At 34.4% G+C, this 18,748-nt stretch overlaps 1 protein-coding gene across 4 annotated transcripts in view; it reads left to right on the top strand.

The window, feature by feature from the left end:
* Positions 1 to 18,748, top strand: part of DGKB (diacylglycerol kinase beta) — a 356,999-nt gene that overhangs the window by 145,304 nt on the left and 192,947 nt on the right. For all 4 annotated transcript variants that reach the window (XM_074836682.1, XM_074836664.1, XM_074836674.1 and 1 more), the window contains 3 exons: positions 6,049 to 6,134; positions 8,272 to 8,361; positions 10,975 to 11,135. In XM_074836682.1, the coding sequence (XP_074692783.1) occupies positions 6,049 to 6,134; positions 8,272 to 8,361; positions 10,975 to 11,135 (337 nt within the window). The remainder of the gene's footprint in view (positions 1 to 6,048; positions 6,135 to 8,271; positions 8,362 to 10,974; positions 11,136 to 18,748) is intronic.

The following is an 18,748-nucleotide window of genomic DNA, read 5'->3' as shown; positions in this document are numbered from 1 at the left end:
CACACACTGAAGGACTGGGATCTTGTTTTTCTAAATGTGCCATCATGGTTTTTAGCAAGCCTGTGATTTGAAATTGGCAGCCATCTTTATCTTTAGAAAGTATGAACTGAAACCAATATATGGATCTACCAGTTAACTTTCGCACATTAAAATGTCATTCCAGGAGAGGAATATGTTGGCCATGCAATGATAAACTGAATTTATTGAAACTATTTTTATTAGAGTGATTTACTGGAATTACTGTCTCATGAATAGTGTCATCACAGTATACAGAAAACTGTAACAGAGAGTTGTATTGAGGTTAAAGTGTGTATGTTGTCCAGTTACATGGCCAGCTCAGCTTGGCAGTCTAGAAGAGGAAAAACTGTGTTTAATTTTCATTCATATTCTCAAGTAAATAACCATTTGTCAGGGATTGTATTTGCTTTGTTTAGTAAAATAACAGCAATATGGTCATTACAATAAAGGAGTAAACAATGCAACAGTGCAATTGCTTTGTCTTTCAACTTGATACTTTCCTGTGGACAGTTTGAGAAAAATCAGTGGTGAGCTGAACATCTAAATTAGTGAAATTGCTAGATTAAACTCAGTACTGTGAATTCGAAAATGGACAAAGTTACAGGGTTCACTTGGAAGCGAGAGAGATTTGTCAGATTAGTCCTTTGTCAACATAAATCTGTTAATGAAGGTTTAGCAGACTCTAATTTGCTTTGAGCTGGTGACATTTAGGATGAATGTTGTATCTTTTATTCACTTCCATTCACATGCAACAAGTTCTATTGCAATATGTAAATGTTGTATTAGTTCACTTGTAATTACCAAACTGATAAGTTACAGATGCCATTCAAGAAAATTTTGATAATATTACTGTATTTGATTTATGCCACACTTTATGAAAAAGAAATATTTATAGAATTTAATGATTTTACATATTTATTGGTTCAATATTATTGTCTGAATACCTTTAAGGCCAGCCTACTTTATTACTGCAAATACAGAAGTTTTGAAACAGAAGTCATAACAAATAACTTTTAATACAGTTTCTCTGTAAGTCGTAATCCAGAGCTATATTGCAGCTGATTACAATTAGGTGCAAGTATTGTAATTGGCAAAGTTCATGTACTGTGTATAGTAATATTGGCTGAGAAGCTATGAAACAAAAGTATTTACGAATTTTACTGATAGTTTATTTCTGAATCAATTTCCTTTTCCAAAAACTTGAATCCGAATTACTCAGAGGCAACTGTAAAAGCAGCTCAGTAAAAACATGGGTTTAAGCCACAAGAGCTGAAGCAGGTCTAATGCCATTTAGAATATTTAAGAGAAAATTTCTCTAATATAGGCAGATACTCAGTTCTGTTCCCTTTTTTGCAATTTGATCTTTGCAGTGGAGAAATGTACCAAGTTAAGTAGTATTTTTATATCCACTGATAATTTGCAATTTACCTTATGTTTAGCTGATATCTGTCCTGAGATACCAATATCAGTGGATTATTCTTTGCTTGGGCTATTGGCAGTTTTAATTTTTGCTTCCACTGTGAGTGAAGAAGACTGGCTGAACGATTTCACACAGTGCAGTTGTTATGCCACCTTGTGTGGCTGAGCACCTGAAATCTCTACATAGTGCAGGGCTTCTGGGAATGAGGGAAAAAGTAATGTGGAGGTACCTAAATGGAAATCATTGCAATTTATGTTTTAAAACAGTTTTACTGTGACTGGGACAGGATTTCCTAAAACAGTTCTATAATAAGGGGGGGGTGGGGGTGGTGTATGTGTGCTATCTGTGCATAAATCAATTAAATGCATGATTCAACAGCAAGTAGTTAAGTCCTCTAGTGTTGGTGTTTTATTCATAAACAGTTTCTCTGCATTCATATGGATTTGATGAGGTGATTATGAGAAACTGAATTAGAGTAGTATAGGTAGTTGAAACAGTTGCCATCTTTCAGATGGAAATTACTAATTTATCAGCAGAAACTCAATAATTGCCTGTTTGCGTGATCCTTGTGTCTGGCAAAATAAAATAAAAGTAGGCTGATATCAAAACACATTCAGTGGTTTAAATTTGTTTGTTTTACTTCCAGCAGGTAGGAAACTGGATTATGGAAGACTAAACGGGTCAATTTACAAGGGAGCTATCAAGATTAAGATATCTATTGATAGTTTTTTCAACTCAGTTTTATGACTGAGCCCATTTACTATGTTAATTACTGACTATGGACTAAGAACTGTGTATGGTTATGAAATTTGTAGAATGTGAAAAGTTGGGAGATACTGTAAAAAAAGGAAAGCTGCAGTTTAATGATGTAAGAATTTGATCATCAAGCAAGAGTTAGATGATCTTGTCAATTTGGATGATAGAAATATGATCAAATACAATAATCTCTTGTAATCTACATTTAGGGATTGGTTGTATTGTCCATTCTCAGTAGAAAGAAAAATGGTTTATTTTCCAGAATCACCTAACAATCCACCTACGAAAAATATCCTGCTGTTTAAGGCCTTAGCATGCAGCCATACATGGTTTTTGTCTTCCTGTGGATTACTATAGCTGTGGCTTTTCATCTTTTATTCCCAAATGTATCAGGAGTTTTGTTTGTCCTGTGGTAGGAGATGTTAGTAGAAGTTCTGCTGATCTTTCTTCTTGCCTTTTTGCCAGTAATTGAGTAAGTGTAATTTGGCTTACAGTCTGTACCAGCCTAATGTTCTCATGTGCCATTCCAGCTCCACTGACTACGTCAAGTGATATAGGAAAACTTTTTACTATAATGTCTATAAAAATAAAATCTGTATAAAACAATATCTACCTATTCTCATATCCATATAAAAGGGGAATTTTTTTTTTAGTGGCAATCTTTTTCTTCACTGAAAAAAAAAAATCTAAATAATTTTTTGTTGTATTAAATGATTCTTTGTGAATTATAGTAAAAATTAATTTGATACCAATAAAATACATGTTTTAAAGTTTCTGATTTACCTGTTTCTTATATCCTATTTAATTTCTGTCAAGGTTATTGACATAATTTCTGTAAAGGCTATTGATATAATGGACTTTTGTTCTTTGTATTTAATGTCATATTTGTCATATTGTGCTATGTAAAGAGTAATCATCAAAATTGTTATAATAATAATAATTTTTTTAAAGTAGAGATAAAACTTTTGGGGAAGAATCGCACTGTACATACTGGTTTATATTTTTATGTTATTTGATGTTTATGACATATACCTAGAATTCTTGTACAATTTTATGAATCAGTTCAAGAAAATAGAACTGAATTTTCTATTCTGGTCCTTTACCTTAGTCTGACAGTGCACAATGCCTTTACAATGACTTCCATTTTTTTTTATTTTCACTTCAAACAACTTTTATGAAGTTCTTCAACAATTTTTTTTTTCAAACCATATAAAAATGTTCTGTGTATAAGAGGTAACAGGTGCTATTAAACCACTAATTGACTAAAGCTGTCTTGATGGGCAATACTTACTCTTTACCTTAAGTTCTATTAAGAAATCTGTCAAATTCTTTCTTTACAATTATAACACTTACTGAGTTTGAATGAAACCTTATAAACAGAAAACCATGTTCCCTTCCCAACTCTTAATGTAATGTGTAATGCACATTCTAATTCAATGAATGAGATTTATTTACATATATAATTATATAACTATATTTAAATTTATAAATTAACTTGATTTTATAAATATTTATATTTGTTATAGTATATTTATATACACTGTATTTATGTATGCAAATATATGATGTAAGGCATATTTGACTTTAGTTTTATGTATTTTCTGTGTTATGTATTTATATAACGTATGTATCATTTTTATACTTAAATTTATAAAAAGAAAAAGCCATATGAACTTAATGCTGTACTATGAAATTGTTTGGAAAATTCAGTGTGTATGAATATAAAATGCTCTAGGGGAAATGTGAATGAATTTTATTGGGAATTTTTTTGACATTATAGTTTTGTCAGATTCTTCAATAACCCACTTTCTTTGGAAGTTACACTTTTTTGATGAAGATTAAATATACAGTCAAAACAAAAAGAATGTTTGATAGCCATGTGGTGAGGATGCTTGTTTATAAAAAGGGAGATGGAGGTTTAGGTCTCTGTTCTGCTTATCTCGATTAATGCTAGCATCAACCCTATGCTTTTGGTGTTGGGTTTTGGTTTTGTTTGTTTTTTCCAGACTTTGACATCTGTTACTTGTAGTAGAAATGCTTAAATATTTATGGAAGTTAGTACTCTGCCGTCACCTTTTAAAATTTGATTTTAAACTAATCTGAAATGCCCTCAGTACTGGAAGCAGTATAATTAAATCTGCTAACTTTCTACAGACCCAACACATTGGGTCAAAGTGAGAATGCTGGTGACAGGAGGCATTTGTCTCTTTGCCAGGTCTCGTGAAGTGACAGAGATGCATACCTGTGGGCCAGGGCATATCTCAGTGCCCACTCTTACAGTGGTAGGAGGTGACATCCAGCAGAGGGTTTTTCAGCACACAGGCTTATTAGAAGATGTGTTCCCCGAGTGATTTGGCACATGATGTTTTGGATCAGAAGAGATCCTATAGCTCTTGTCCTGCAGACGTGTGAAATAGAACATAAGAAGTGAGAAGGGCAAAGCAGGGTTTAGTACAGAGCGAGTAAGCATCCTTCAGACATTGTACTTGACACATCTAATTGTCTAAGTGCTCTTCTGAGCAGAGAAAATTAGAGAGAGTGGGACAACAATGTGATGGACTTAATTCTATGTAGCTTTGCTAACCTTGAAATTCTGGTTGAAAACTAATAGAACAAGAAGTTGTCCTGTTGTCTTCCACATCTTAAATAACATTTTTTGACCTTTATGCTTTTCATTTCTGTCTCCCATGCTCTTTCTTTTACTCATGTTTTTCATGTGTTCTTAATTTTGTCAAGAGGCCTAAAAGAATTTTTAAAACTTTCTAGGGACAGCAACACCATTCTCTGAGCAGCATTGAAGTTTCATATGGAAAATAGCTTGAATAAAACACTTGCAAGTTATTGTATATATTTATTTGTATTGAAGAATTTGGGTATAGTGTAGTAATTGTGCATTTATTAGGAGATTGCAAATTGGAAATCAGATCTGGTCACTAGCCTATAGAATATGCATTAATATGTCTGTGACAGTAATGAATAGAATAGATATGAACATACATACACACACACATATATATAGTAATTCAGCAAAATTACTGGAATGTTTTTATCTAGTTACAATTTATGTGTAAGAACTAATTTCAGTATCTGTCCAAAGCTGTCCTGAAAAGATGCTTTTAAATTTAAAATATTGCAACTTAGAATTGTTTTAATATATCCTCGCTTTTCAGCATTATGGAACATTGGTATTGAATGAAGTGGATAATGAGGTGGTGATACTGTCCAGCACTCGATGGATATGGAAGTAGAGATAGCCAGGCAAATATTACCAAAGATATTTCACTTTTAAAATATGGTTTGTTGGATGATGGAATGGATGCATGCAATCTGGTGCTTACTCATTTTGTATTAAACCATGGTGTAAACTTGTTTTTATCAACCACAAAATGCTCAGATTATTATTTATTAGTGTACTATCAGAAATATGCTGGTTTCATATGCATTTATAGATAGCACCTCACAAGGAAATACAGCTAATACATTTAGCCACCTTACATTTTTCTGTCTTGAGAGACTACATACCCACTTACAACTAGGTAAACAAATAATGTTTTCTGATAATGCTTTCTGACAGGATTTGAACTGAGACAAAGATTTGGGTTAACCATCAGGTCCAAGCTATTTCTAGTATTAGTGTACCATAGTAACCCTTGGATTAACAATTCCATATTAAAATTTTCAGATAATACTATGTTGGATTGTATTTGTCTAAAAAATGTATGTATGAGCAGACGTGATTATTATTTCAAGTGTTCATTTGCCATTTAGTATTAAATGAAATGTCTTAAGCCATAAAATGTTTGCATAATGTACAATGCATTTATAATAACTAGTTCTTCATTTACTGCTTTTAGGTTAAATTTTTTCCGGGATGTTCCTGAGTTCAGAGTACTAGCATGTGGTGGAGATGGAACAGTAGGCTGGATTTTGGATTGCATAGGTAATCAATAGCGTTTACATAGTTTTATGTGACTGTTTTTCATTTTACTGCTCTTCCCTATACATGGAAGTATGGATGCAGCTATTTCAAACAAGATCTTGTTCATTACATTTTTTAAATTTATTAGTCTGGAACATGATTATTTTTAAGGATATTCAAATTTCAAAGGATATTCAGAATCCCTAGATATCCAGTGTTTGTGGCCCTCTGTACAAATCATTAGGAAGGCCCAGAAGTCAAGATACTACAGACTTCAACTTCTCCAGGCTTATTAGGGAGAATATCTTCCACACCTCATGATCATTTATTTGGCCTTTGAGGGGCAGGAGAGAAAAAAAATGGGTATGTGATGATGGAAATTAGGAAGGGGATGAAAAGAGGTCAAAAGACTCAACTGAAAGTTTAAATGAAGAGTGTTTAAAAGTGTGTGTTTTGTGGTAGGTGGGGACCAGAAAACCTTTTAAAGTTCCGTGAAAAGTAAAAATGATGTCATGACGGAATGGGTGATAGCAAAGGCATATTTCTGATCTTGGTTTAAAAAAAATCTTTTTGCAAATTTGAGCTGTTAATTGTAACTCTCAGATAGCTTTCAGAATCATAAATCAATGTACATAAATATCAAATGTATTGCCTAAACTTGGAAGGGGTGAAGTTTTACAGCTGTAAATTGTGTCATCACTTTTTTCATGAGATCTAAAATGCCATGCAGTTACTTTCTCTTTCAGTGGCATTATTTGAAAAAAAACCCTGCATTTTGTCTTAATAAAATACTATCTTTTGCAGCAATTTTTGTGGTACAGTACAGAACTAAGAAATTATTTGGGAGATCCAGGATCCATTTGTTTCATAGGTGCAGGAAATAGATTTTCAATGCTGCTTTTTAGCAAACAAGAGTCCTATGACATAGAAAGTTTAAGAAATCACCTGTTTCCAGAAACAGATGCTTTTGAGTTTGAGCTTTTCTTCCCTGATCTGCTGATATACAAAGAATCTTAGCTGAGAGCAAAGCAAGAAGAAAAGAAAAAATGGAAAGAAAAAAAACAAAAAAGGGAAAAAAAATGCAAACTTTTTTCTCCTCAGTTTGACTTTTAAATATTTTTTTTATTATTCTATTAAATACTAAATTTTCTCTTAAAGATTTGCAGTACACTGGTATTGTGAATGTTAAATTTTCCTAAACTATTGATGAGAGAAACTGATAAATAACAAGATGTCCCTGTCACATCCATTGGTTATATAAACTCCTGCTGAGAATTGCTGATAATTGTGCATAATTGTATGAACAAAATAGCTGATTGTTTAACTATTCAAATATAACTTTGAAAGTAGACATGCTACTCATTCCAATTAAATGGTGAATTTGACAAATTATATATTTGAAATATTATACCTGGGGATAGCTGCCCCACTTCCAGCTTTCAGATAGGCTGTATTTCTTGCCAAGAGTTTTCCCATTAGATTTTGAACAGAGATCCTTTGGCTTGAAATGCTACAAAAGTACCAGCAAAGAGTCAAAAGACACTGTAAGTTCATACATTTCAAAACATTACTTATTAAATACAAAATACTGACTTAGAGACTTGATCAGATGATCAATGCTCATTTTGAATAGCGGGTTTAATTCCTGATGGGCAAACATCTGGTGTCGGTTCCAGGGCATTCTTGGTAATGGTGCTTATGTGTAGACATGAATCCAACTGAATACACAGTTGAACACAAATTTGGTCACCCAGATGAAAAGTACAAGATTCATCTCATTATTCATGGCCTTAACTATTAGTCTTTTGCATTCATAGCTAGGAATGGCAGAGCCGAGACTACAACATGTTCAGTCTTGGGAAGATTTTGAGTATTGCTGTTTATGAATGTCTATCACATCTATGGTTTACAAAAGTCCGTGTAATAACAATCAAGTAAATTGGGATTAACGATTGAATATTGACTGGAGAAGGCGCTTCATAATGGAGTAGCTTGGTGAAATGCTTGTTGCTGAGCAGGCAGCATAATCTCATAAACAAAACGTATCACTGTCTTTCACTGAAACAAAATCTAACACAGTTACTTTATCAGTACCATACAATTAGATTTTTTTTTTGTTGTTGTTCCTTAGTTATGTTTTTTCCTTCTTTATTCACAGAGAAAGCGAACTTGATTAAGCATCCTCCAGTTGCTATCCTGCCTCTTGGGACTGGCAATGATTTAGCAAGGTGTCTGAGATGGGGAGGAGGTAAACACAAATTAAAATACAATGCATTATGTAATTAAAAGGAAAAAAATAACTTTTGCATCAAAGTCTACTCTCAACATTTGTATTTGTTTCTTATGATGTAGGTAAAAAACCATTATCACCTTTCCTATTTTTGGAATTAGCTGTCTGTAAATGACATATGCACAATTTTATACATACTAGAGATTGTAATCACTCTTCATACTTTGTAGCTTCTGCTGACATCAGAAAGGTTCCAAGGTGCAATGAGTAGCATACAGCTATTTGGTTGGCTTTTTACCCATCTGTATTGCAGTTATTTCTTTGATCAGTACCTTATAAAGACAGTATTCTTAAATGGATTTTAATTGGGGCTGTGCTGAAAGGGTTACTGAAAACAGGTAATAATGGGTTTGGAGTGGTTTCATCTTTTTTAATATTCATAAATATTAAATGAAAAATGTGTCTCAGCCTCAGACTAGTTCCCTTGATCCTCCCCCCTTCTCTTCTCCTGCAGAGCATTCCAGACAATAAGTGCTGTGGTGCTATCTATCAGGAAATGAGAAGGCAAAGAGTGCTGAAAGGAGAATATATGTAAAGTCAAACCTTTAATACCCTTTGCATCCTTTACTGGATGTATGGAGCATTACTCTCAGCTCCTCTGATAACTTATTTTCATTACAAGATACCTTGAAAGAGACACAAAGAAGAAAGTCTTAGGCAAGACTCAGTCTCTGGTGAAAGCATGTCAGTTTATGGGCTCACGGACAGTTCAGTTTCAGGTCTCAGTTGTTTCAGTCGAGATGTTGTGTATTTGGAACTTGGCTGTTTATTTGGAACTTCTGTAGGTTCTCAGGCTCTCTAGATATCTCTTCCTTCTTCTGTCTCATTGTAGCAAGTTTCCTTGTCAAATGTCTGCCTGGTTACCAGATAGTCTTTAGCAAATTCTGAGTAGTTTCTGTGCTATAGAACTTCTTTGTTAACCATAATGTTCTGTCAAATCATTTGAGGATCTGCTTTATTCTCTGTCATGACTGGTGATTGTTTATTCACATAGTCTTAGGAAAAAAAATTTTTAAAAAACCCAAAACAACCCAAAACCCGATCAAATCAGCCTTACTTCCCTTTCTGCACAGTTCGTAGAGTAGAGAGATAGAATAATTCAGGTTGGAAGGGGTTGCAGGAAGTCGCTAGTCCAACTTCCTGTTTTAACCATGGTCAGCTATAGGAACATTTGATTACATTCATCAGGACCTGTCTTTCCATTCACTTCTATTTATTTACCTTCTGGTTTGAGTGATTTCATCTGGATTAAAGTAGAAAAAGACAGTATGAAAATATTCTGGCTTTAATCATTCTTTGCCCAGTTGCTTTGTGGTAGCCAATGCCATAACACAGATTTTCTGGGGCTTCCATAGATGGGAGAGGAGACAGGGCTTCCAGAAACTAAATTGCTGGTGAGTGATCTCCAGGATGCACACATAGGGAATTGTGCATGCTGCTGTTATGACGTGGTTGGCAGTAACTAACAAAAGCATACTATGCAACCATAAAGAAATACACCAGCAGTGGGTTTTGAGGAGGGAGGGTTTGAATGGCTTCACTTGCTAAAACTCTTAGTGACCTAGGAAGTACATGTTGCTTGAATATGAACATTTATTTCTGATTTGAAGAAGGAATTAATCCACAGATCTTAGTTATCTATTACAAAGGCAACGGTCTGAATAGTATTTAGTGTTGATAATGTCACAAAGCAAACAGTGAAATTATGTTTATACTCAGGAGTGCGTAAACAAGTTTTCTGCTGGGTTTAGATGACAGTGTATTGAACTAGAACTACTACTAGTAGTGAATTACCTAAAGACATATGAGTGCTTCTTGGCAAGTAAGAGTAAGATGTCTCTACAGAGCAGGATGAGGCTCATAAAGAAGTTGTTGCAAGGTGGAAAAATGTTAGTTCTGCTGATAAGTCATCAGGTATGGATTTTAAATTTTGGATTTGTTATGCTAAACCACATTGAAACAATTGACAAAAAATAGTAGACAGATTTTAACCTTTCAGTCTCTTGTCAGACTTTAATCAGACAAACCTACTGTATGTCTTTTTTCCATAAATTTTGAAATCAAAGGAACTTAAGTATTAAGATCAATTTCATAGCGAGAACATTTTGCAAAGTGTAACCTTAGCTTGTTGGATAACTGCTGTAATAGTTCAGAAAATTCAAGGGATTGGAAAGTTTTGAAGATCAGTTTTCTCCAGTATAAATCTGATGCCCTGTGAAATCTGTAGAATTCATTGAATTTTACATTAATTTAGCTGAGTGGAGAAATCAGCTTTGTATTTGTACTCCTTTTAATGAAAGGTGCTGGAAAATTGTCAATACTTCAAACTCAATCCTGCTTTTCAGGTCTTATATGCATAGTTTTCATTTTTCCAGTCATAGAATCATAGAATAGTTGGGGTTGGAAGGGACCTTTAAAGGTCATCTAGTCCAACTCCCACCTGCAAGAAGCAGGGACATCTTCAATAGATCAGGTTGCTCAGAGCCCTGTCCAACCAGTCATATAGAAAGAGAAAGAAAATGGAATGAAACTTTATTATGCTTGATTAAATAACTGCTCTCATTTTGCTAGGTTATGAAGGTGAGAATTTGATGAAGATCTTAAAAGACATTGAGAACAGCTCAGAGATTTTGCTGGACAGGTGGAAATTCGAAGTAATACCCAACGATAAAGATGAGAAAGGAGACCCAGTGCCTTACAACATCATCAATAACTACTTTTCTATTGGCGTGGTAAGATTTATGCTTATACTTATGTGATTTTCTTTTTCTGTTTTGAATAAATATTTGCATTGCATGTTTTCAAGTGAAGAATTGTTGGCTACAGATCATCTATAATGTTATTTTGCTAGTGAAATGAATACATAGATGACTGACAGCAATTTACATAAATTTACTTCCACACATTCAAACCAGAATTATTTTCCAGGACCTTCTACCTTCCCATCTATAAAGAAGATATTTGTTTTGTTCCTAATGGTTTATGAGCATCCATAGCACTAAATTTATATTGTCGTTATGAAGCTCCTGTAAAAATATAAAGGAAAACTAATCACTTCATAAGAACTCTAAGTAACCTTTTCTGTTAGTATTCACGTAATCAGAACTGTTTAAAAGAACAGTGGCATTCTTTATTTCCTCAGGGCAGTTTTAAGTAATAAAATAATAATATTAAAAAAAACCCACAAGTATCTTCTTGGTTCTGTCTTATGGGGATATTCACAGTTAGAATGAATTATGAGGAAAAGGGGTTTAAGCAGCTCTTCGTGTCCTTGGAACTGAACCTCTGGCTTGTGCTTCTCTGTGGTTTCCCATTATATCTGCTATCCACACTGCGTATATGAGGGGAATTAGGCATGTCCATTTTGACTCTTCAGCCTTTTGCTTTGAATATGCTTTCAGACATGAGCAGAAGGGGGACTGTGATGAGGTCCAAATTTCACAGATTGCATAGTTCATAAATAAGATTTTAAACTGAGACACAAATGAAGTCTAATTAACTTGGGAACATACCCTCCAATACCTAGAGCTAGCTGTTCTGAAATCAACTTGTTCCACATATATTACATGAATTTGTATATAAATGTTTAACAAAAATCAAAATCCACATTTACAGGATATCTAATTCTGGAATGCAATATTTCAGAATGCTACAGAAGAGTGTTTTAATGGGAAGTACAACATTTTAAATCCAAGGAAATTAAGGACGTGTGCTTAGTTTATCTGATCGCTATGCTTCAACATTAGCAAGGTTCTGCTTCAACTTTAAATGATTGATGAAATTTTTACATATTAATTGCAATTCTGTAATTTTTATATATTGCCTGTCAGCAACATGCAGAGACAGTCTATTCCTTAAAAACATTCCTTGGCTTCCTATACTGTAGTCCTAAATGCTGAAAAAACAATTAATCAAGTCTCCCCAAGGTTAAGATATTTAAGTAATAAGAAATTGTTGTTGAGGGTTTTTTTGTATAGATTTGTATAGATTTTAGCCACTGTTGTTCAAAGCAAGTGCAGAGAACAACTAGGTGCAACAGAAATAACAAAAAATAGTATATAAAAGTACATAAATGCAAAGTATATGCACCAAAACTAGTCCAAAATTATGTTCGTAAATGGTAGAGAAAGTGCAAAGGAAAATCTTCGGTTACAGCAAAAAAATACCATGATAACAGAAAATGCCCAGCACAGGGGAACGTACTCAGTGACTTTGTCAAAAGGGAATATCAGTGCTAAAGCTCACAAATGAAGAAAGAAAATAAATGTGTTATACTAAGGAAGCAAGCAAGAAGTGAGAGGGAGGAGGGATGAGATTTTACACCTATATATTAATACAGTACGATTTAAATGATTTCTAAAATGTAGAGTACCACCCCATGTAAAGACACAGCACAGAAACAGGAAATTGAATGCCAAGTAGATACTGGGACATCTGTGAATGTGCTAGGCTTCAAAGACTCCTTTAGCGTTTTTCAAGGGAAGAAAACAGAATTGAATTCAAGAAAAAAAATTGAACTGAAATTACACAGTGGCGAGATCCTAATACTATTAAGGACAATGTAAACTACTTGTAGAATACTGCAAGAGAATAACAGGCTATACTCTGTACACCAGGCTCCATGGTCAACCAGAAGCCTCAGTTTTCAGTTAAAAACTTTAAATTCATGAATTTATTAACCCTAAACTTACAATTCTTCACATAATAGAAATGTGAGCACCAGAAAATTATACCAGGAATGGACAATACAATATGTTGCATTGAGAAAAGCTTCTAAAATTGTCCAATCACATTTTTGAAGGAGTAAGATCTGCCAAGTTTATCATACATGGAGATATATAATATGCCTGCTTCTCATTTTTGTTGGTGTGAATAAGACAAAGCAAATGGGATAAAATCAGAAATTGGATTTTAGACTTGCTAAAACTGTATAATTCATAATAACTCTTGAAAAGCCAGGAAAAATGTTTGCCTATGTAAATAGACAAAGTACTCAAACTTGGATAGAACTAAAGTAAACCTACTTTCATAAAAGCAAAATTGTTTTCAGTACTTGGTGCCTAATACAAACTTCAGCAAGTACTGAATTGGGAAAGCAACAATCTACTACCGTGTTGCGCACCAGTCCATAACTGCTGATACCCAAGAACATAACTAGAGTTAAGCCTATAGCAAAAAAATACTAGTGCTGCCTGCAATGTTCTGTTAAGGGGAATCAAAAGGATTGATGTCATAGATGATGTTATTCACAGAACCATAGAAAATCATTGAATCATCTATCCATTCCTCTCTGTAAAGTGGCGTCAGTGGTACTTGCATAATTCCTGAGAGATGTTTATCCAGTTTGTCTCTAGAAATTCCCAATAAAGGAAATTTGCCTGTCATGACCTACTGTATTACTTTGTTGTCCTTACTCTGAAATCTCTTTGTCTTGGTGTAGTCTGGCCCGGGTCATGTTGTCCTGTACAGAGTGGAGAAGGAAAACAAATTATTCCATTCCCCTGTTAAACTACTTATTACCTACTAGGAGGTCTATGAGATCATTCCTTTGTCTTGTGTTCTATAGCCTTTTTATCTCCAATTTCTTCAACCTTTCCTCACAGAAAATGTTTTCTAGACATCTGATCATATGTGTCACTTTTATCTGTGTTCAGATAAAACCCGAGAATTCAATCCAGTTACTCCCTTTGGTCCATATCTCTCTGGAACCATAGTGCTCCCAATTAGACACAATGCTGCATTTGATGTCTTATCAGCACTTAGTGAAAAAGAATTTATTCATGTCTTGAAGAGGATACCTTTATTAAGAAAAAATATCTTCTTAATATTAGCATACATTTCTTTATTTATATTTGACTTGTGATTCATTGTTAATTTCAGATACTATTCTGAAGAACTGCTACTTCATATCTCATTAGGGTTTTTCATAGGTGATTCTTCCTGTCTACATGCAGAAACTTACACTTAATTGAATTACACCCTCTTTTAATTTTCACTGTTTTTCCAAGGCAGTGTTAAAACTAATGTTAACCTACAACATATTGCACACTGCCTCATAGATTCATGCCAAATAATAAGCACAGTCTCTAATCTGATATGAATAAAACCTGCTGTATGAATTTTGTAACAGTAAGGCAGAAATTGTGTTTGACAACAAACAACTTCGATGTATACTTAGAAAGGCCAGTGGAGTACAACTTAATACAATTGTGATTGGCATGGGGCTCTTACTGCTTTAGGACCATAATTTAGGTTGTAAGGGATTGCAGGAAGTTGTTAGTCTAATCTCCTGTTCTAAGCAGGGTCAGCTATGAGAGCAGGTGACATTACTCAGGACTTTATGCAGTCAAGTCTTAAAAAACTCCAAGGATGGAGATGGCACAACCTCTCTGGGCAACCTGTTCTGATGCTTGACTGTCCTTATGATGAAGTTGTTTCTCTTTATATCCAGTCTGAATCTCTCTTGTTTCAACTTACTTTGTTGTCTCCCATCCTCCCAGTACATGCCACTGTGAGTAGTGTAAAAAGTTTGATTAGTATGTTCAAGCCAAAAAAGGCTTTTTTCTACAGCAGTCTCAAAGCTCGGATATGTACATAAGTATACGTACTGTACTATGTGTAAGTACAGGGGAAAAAAGTAAGAAACAAAGTGAGATGTAGTAGCTGAGTATGTGCAATGTTCAACCTGATGAAAGCACAAAGCATAGAAGAACCATAAAAACTGTAAGCGAAGCTGTGTGTCAGTTTCAAGGCAGGAGCTAGAAAACATCTAAGAACAATGTAGCATAAGATAAAGATTTGCAAGTGCTCACATCCATCATTCTGTCAGGATGGCAAGATACCAGGAGAGAAGTTCCATCTGCTTCCCAATAATACTAGAGTCTCTGAAACAAGCTAAATATCGAAGGAAAATGTGTGTTAAAGTAGTCATGTCGTATTTCCTGTAAAAAACAAACACACACACACCCCAAAACAAAACAAAACAAAACCCCTCCTCAAGAATGTAGCAGGGCCAGCTGAAAATGGAAGTTTGTCTTGGAAAGTCGCAGATTCGGTGAGCCGGACAAACATAACTGATAATATTAGAGAAGAGATAAGCAGGCATGATAGAGGCAGGAAATATCAGGCCAACTGTCAGAGAGTGGCAAGTAGAATTACTGACATATGTTGGAGAAAATAAGAGGTTCTTTTCCCCATAATCTACACAACCTCCTTTAATAGTCATGCATTCATGCACTAGATAGTGGGCTTGCAATACATTTCTGCAGTTGCTGCAGTAATGGAATTTCGGTCATGTCACATCATTTAGCCAACTTGATGAGGTTATAAACTGGTAGAGGGAGTGTGTGTGTAGACAGAGTATGTTGACTTGTGCATCGTATTTGTCATGGTTATCCTTTTCCCCATGGGTAAAACAACATAAATAACGCTACTTTCTTCAAGCACTCAGCTGCTTATCATTAATGGTGAGTCAACATGTATATGTGGACAGTTACTTCAGATAACTTTGAGTACTGTAACACCCCTGCACATCTGATTTATTTTAGCCTAGCTGTTTTCCATGTCTGTATCCCAGGCCTGTATTAAAAAAACCCCAAACTTCACTAATCAATTATATAGCATGCTATCTTAGCAGAGAGAAATATTTTCACAAAATTCATTAATAACTCTTCAGTTCAGTGCTTGAACTTAAAAAACAAAGAAAACACCAACCAACCAACAAAAGTCCTGAAACTAAAACCCCATCTACTCATGACTGTATGCCAGCATTACTCAAAGTGGCAAAAATAAGAGGAAAAAAGTGGCTATAAATACCCCCAAAACTAAACCATGTTTTTGCAAACAATTGCTCAAAAGTCTAATCTCAGATCTTGCCAGGATCAAGCCATTTTCACCAAATAGTCATGCAGTTACAGCAAAGCATAAATACAGATTGTTAATTATAAAATAGATGAGCATATATGCCATGAAATTCACAGTAAATATACCAAATTTGGGTACACACAAAACAGATAAGCATGGAAGATAGTGAAATACTCATTTGCTGAGTGAGACCTAAGTAGTAGGAAGAGAAATGACCAACAGTCAATGAGGCAAACTCTTGCATAAAACCAAGAAACAAGAAAACAACATCAGAACAGACTTTGTTACCTTCAGAAGGAATTGCATCTGCCACATCATCAAACCACGTAATGGCATGGTCAAAAATTTTATACAATGCTAAGATGTGAAGAAACAATCCTTTTAAGCTTAGTTGTCAAGCAATTTTAGTTAGATAATATTCAATTAAAATGGAGTGACAGTCAAGGGTATACATCTTTTATGGGGCAGTTATCAAAAAATGTTAAATATGTAGGGAAGTTATGATGCTTATTTTTAGTGTTTCTCAAATGATTGTCTCAAAGTGAGACAAAATGGGTATTTTGATAAAAGCTTTCTCAAAGTGCCTCATTAAATGTTCCATTGTGATTAAACATTAGAAACCTTGACTTTCGCTAAATGCTTTGTTGAAAAGAAGGGAGAAGAAGCCATCTTACATACTTAGGGATAGGAAAGATAGGAGAGAGAGCAAGAAATCTCTGCTACTTAGGCTTGCTGTGCTTTCTCTTCAAGGTAAATATTCAGGAGAAATGTCTCAGTGTTTCTATCTGGGCTACCTTCTAATATGTAGGAGGGGTAGGAGAACCACAGGAGTTCTAGGCACAAGCCATAGACATGCAGGATGGAGGCAGAATTGTGTAGGCAAAGTCACAGTGGAGGTTTAGGGTTTGAATTAGTTGATTAAAAGGTTAGAAATAGCATGAGCTGGGCAAAGTCTGTTCACTGATATTATTATAAAGGATAGGAAATTCACTCATACTCTTTTTTAAATCCTTTTGTAAGTCACTTTCACTTGGATTATTCAATAAAAGTTCCTGGAAAATTGTCCAAAATGTCCTAATTTTCTAAGTCTGGGAGTACTAGCAGTGCTGTAACTGCCACATACTCACTGAAGATATAAAAAAACACCAAAACCCAAACAAAAACCCAAATCAGGCAGAAACTAATATGGGGTCCTTTAAAAAAAAAAAAAAATCTCATTGCTGTTTGATATCTCACAATGAACAATTCTTATTCCTAAAGACAGGTGAGTACTTCAGAGGCTCATCCTTGACTGGAGCAAACAGCTCTAGGCTAAACCAGAGGCACAAAGGTAGTCAGCTGAGTACCAAGCATCATTCTGCAGCAGCCAACTGTACAGGACCCTGATTTTTTACTCTTATTATGCAAACAACATGAAAATATTTAAAAAGATTAAATTAATTGTACTCAGATAGTGACTGACCTCAAAAAGGCTAAAAATGTTTAAACCAGACAATTCATCTATCTCTCACAGACTTCCTTTACAGTCACTCATAGCACTTCGTATTGTTTTCCATTTTGTGGGAAATAATGCTGAAAGATATTATGAATAGATTTGCATTGCTGTTAAGATGAGAATCCTAAAGTATGTTTTCCAGAAGCAAGCATAATTTTGAATTTACTGTTCTGCCACTGAATTAGTTTGGAGTTTACCCTTTATGGAGCCAAAACTGTCAACGTCAAACAGTACTGAAAATCTTTTACCATAACCATTTTCTTCCTTTGTTTTCTTTCAATTTTTTTACCTTTTACATAAATCATAAATTTACCTGATGTTAATAGGAGGTAAACTATTAACATCACTGTTTAACTATCATTTGAATTTTTGTAACTGCATAGGGTATTACAGAACATATGCTACTAAGCCCCTTGCAGCTCTGTAATTAGAGTGTTGGAGCATAATAAACTGAACTTGTAAACATCTGCATTGTCATTAGTACAAATTTTTATAGAAAGAAATATTACCAAGATAGATTTTAAGGCAAATTATACTAGCTAAAGTGTGGCAAAGTGCAGCCTTTCCTATGTTAAAACAGTAGATACTATTCTAAAATGAAAACAGTTCTCATTGGTGTCAGTGCAGTATTCAAGTTGTAAGAGTAAACCAAATGCTATAGTAATGATCAGTCTTTACAGATAGCAGCTGTAAAGATTATACTAGCAGCCTTTATATATATCCTTGTGTTTAACTAAAAATGTTCTGTATGAATGATTGATTAGGTAACTCTGATTTTCATCGCAGTTTTATTCCTCTTGGACCAGATTCCATTCAAATTTTTAACTCACTCATATGTTTGACCAAGTTACATAGCTGTTATATATGTAAAGAACATACATATTCTCTCTGTTCATGCTTAGATGGATTGCCTAATGGTCTGCCCAGAAGGACTTCAAGGGGTGCTGTCTCTTAGGATAACAGCAGAGTCCCTTAGAGGCTTACATT

Source organism: Strix aluco, chromosome 1, assembly GCF_031877795.1.
Source record: "Strix aluco isolate bStrAlu1 chromosome 1, bStrAlu1.hap1, whole genome shotgun sequence".
NCBI classification, from domain to species: Eukaryota; Metazoa; Chordata; class Aves; order Strigiformes; family Strigidae; genus Strix; species Strix aluco.
This window is presented reverse-complemented; position numbering and strand designations above follow the sequence as displayed.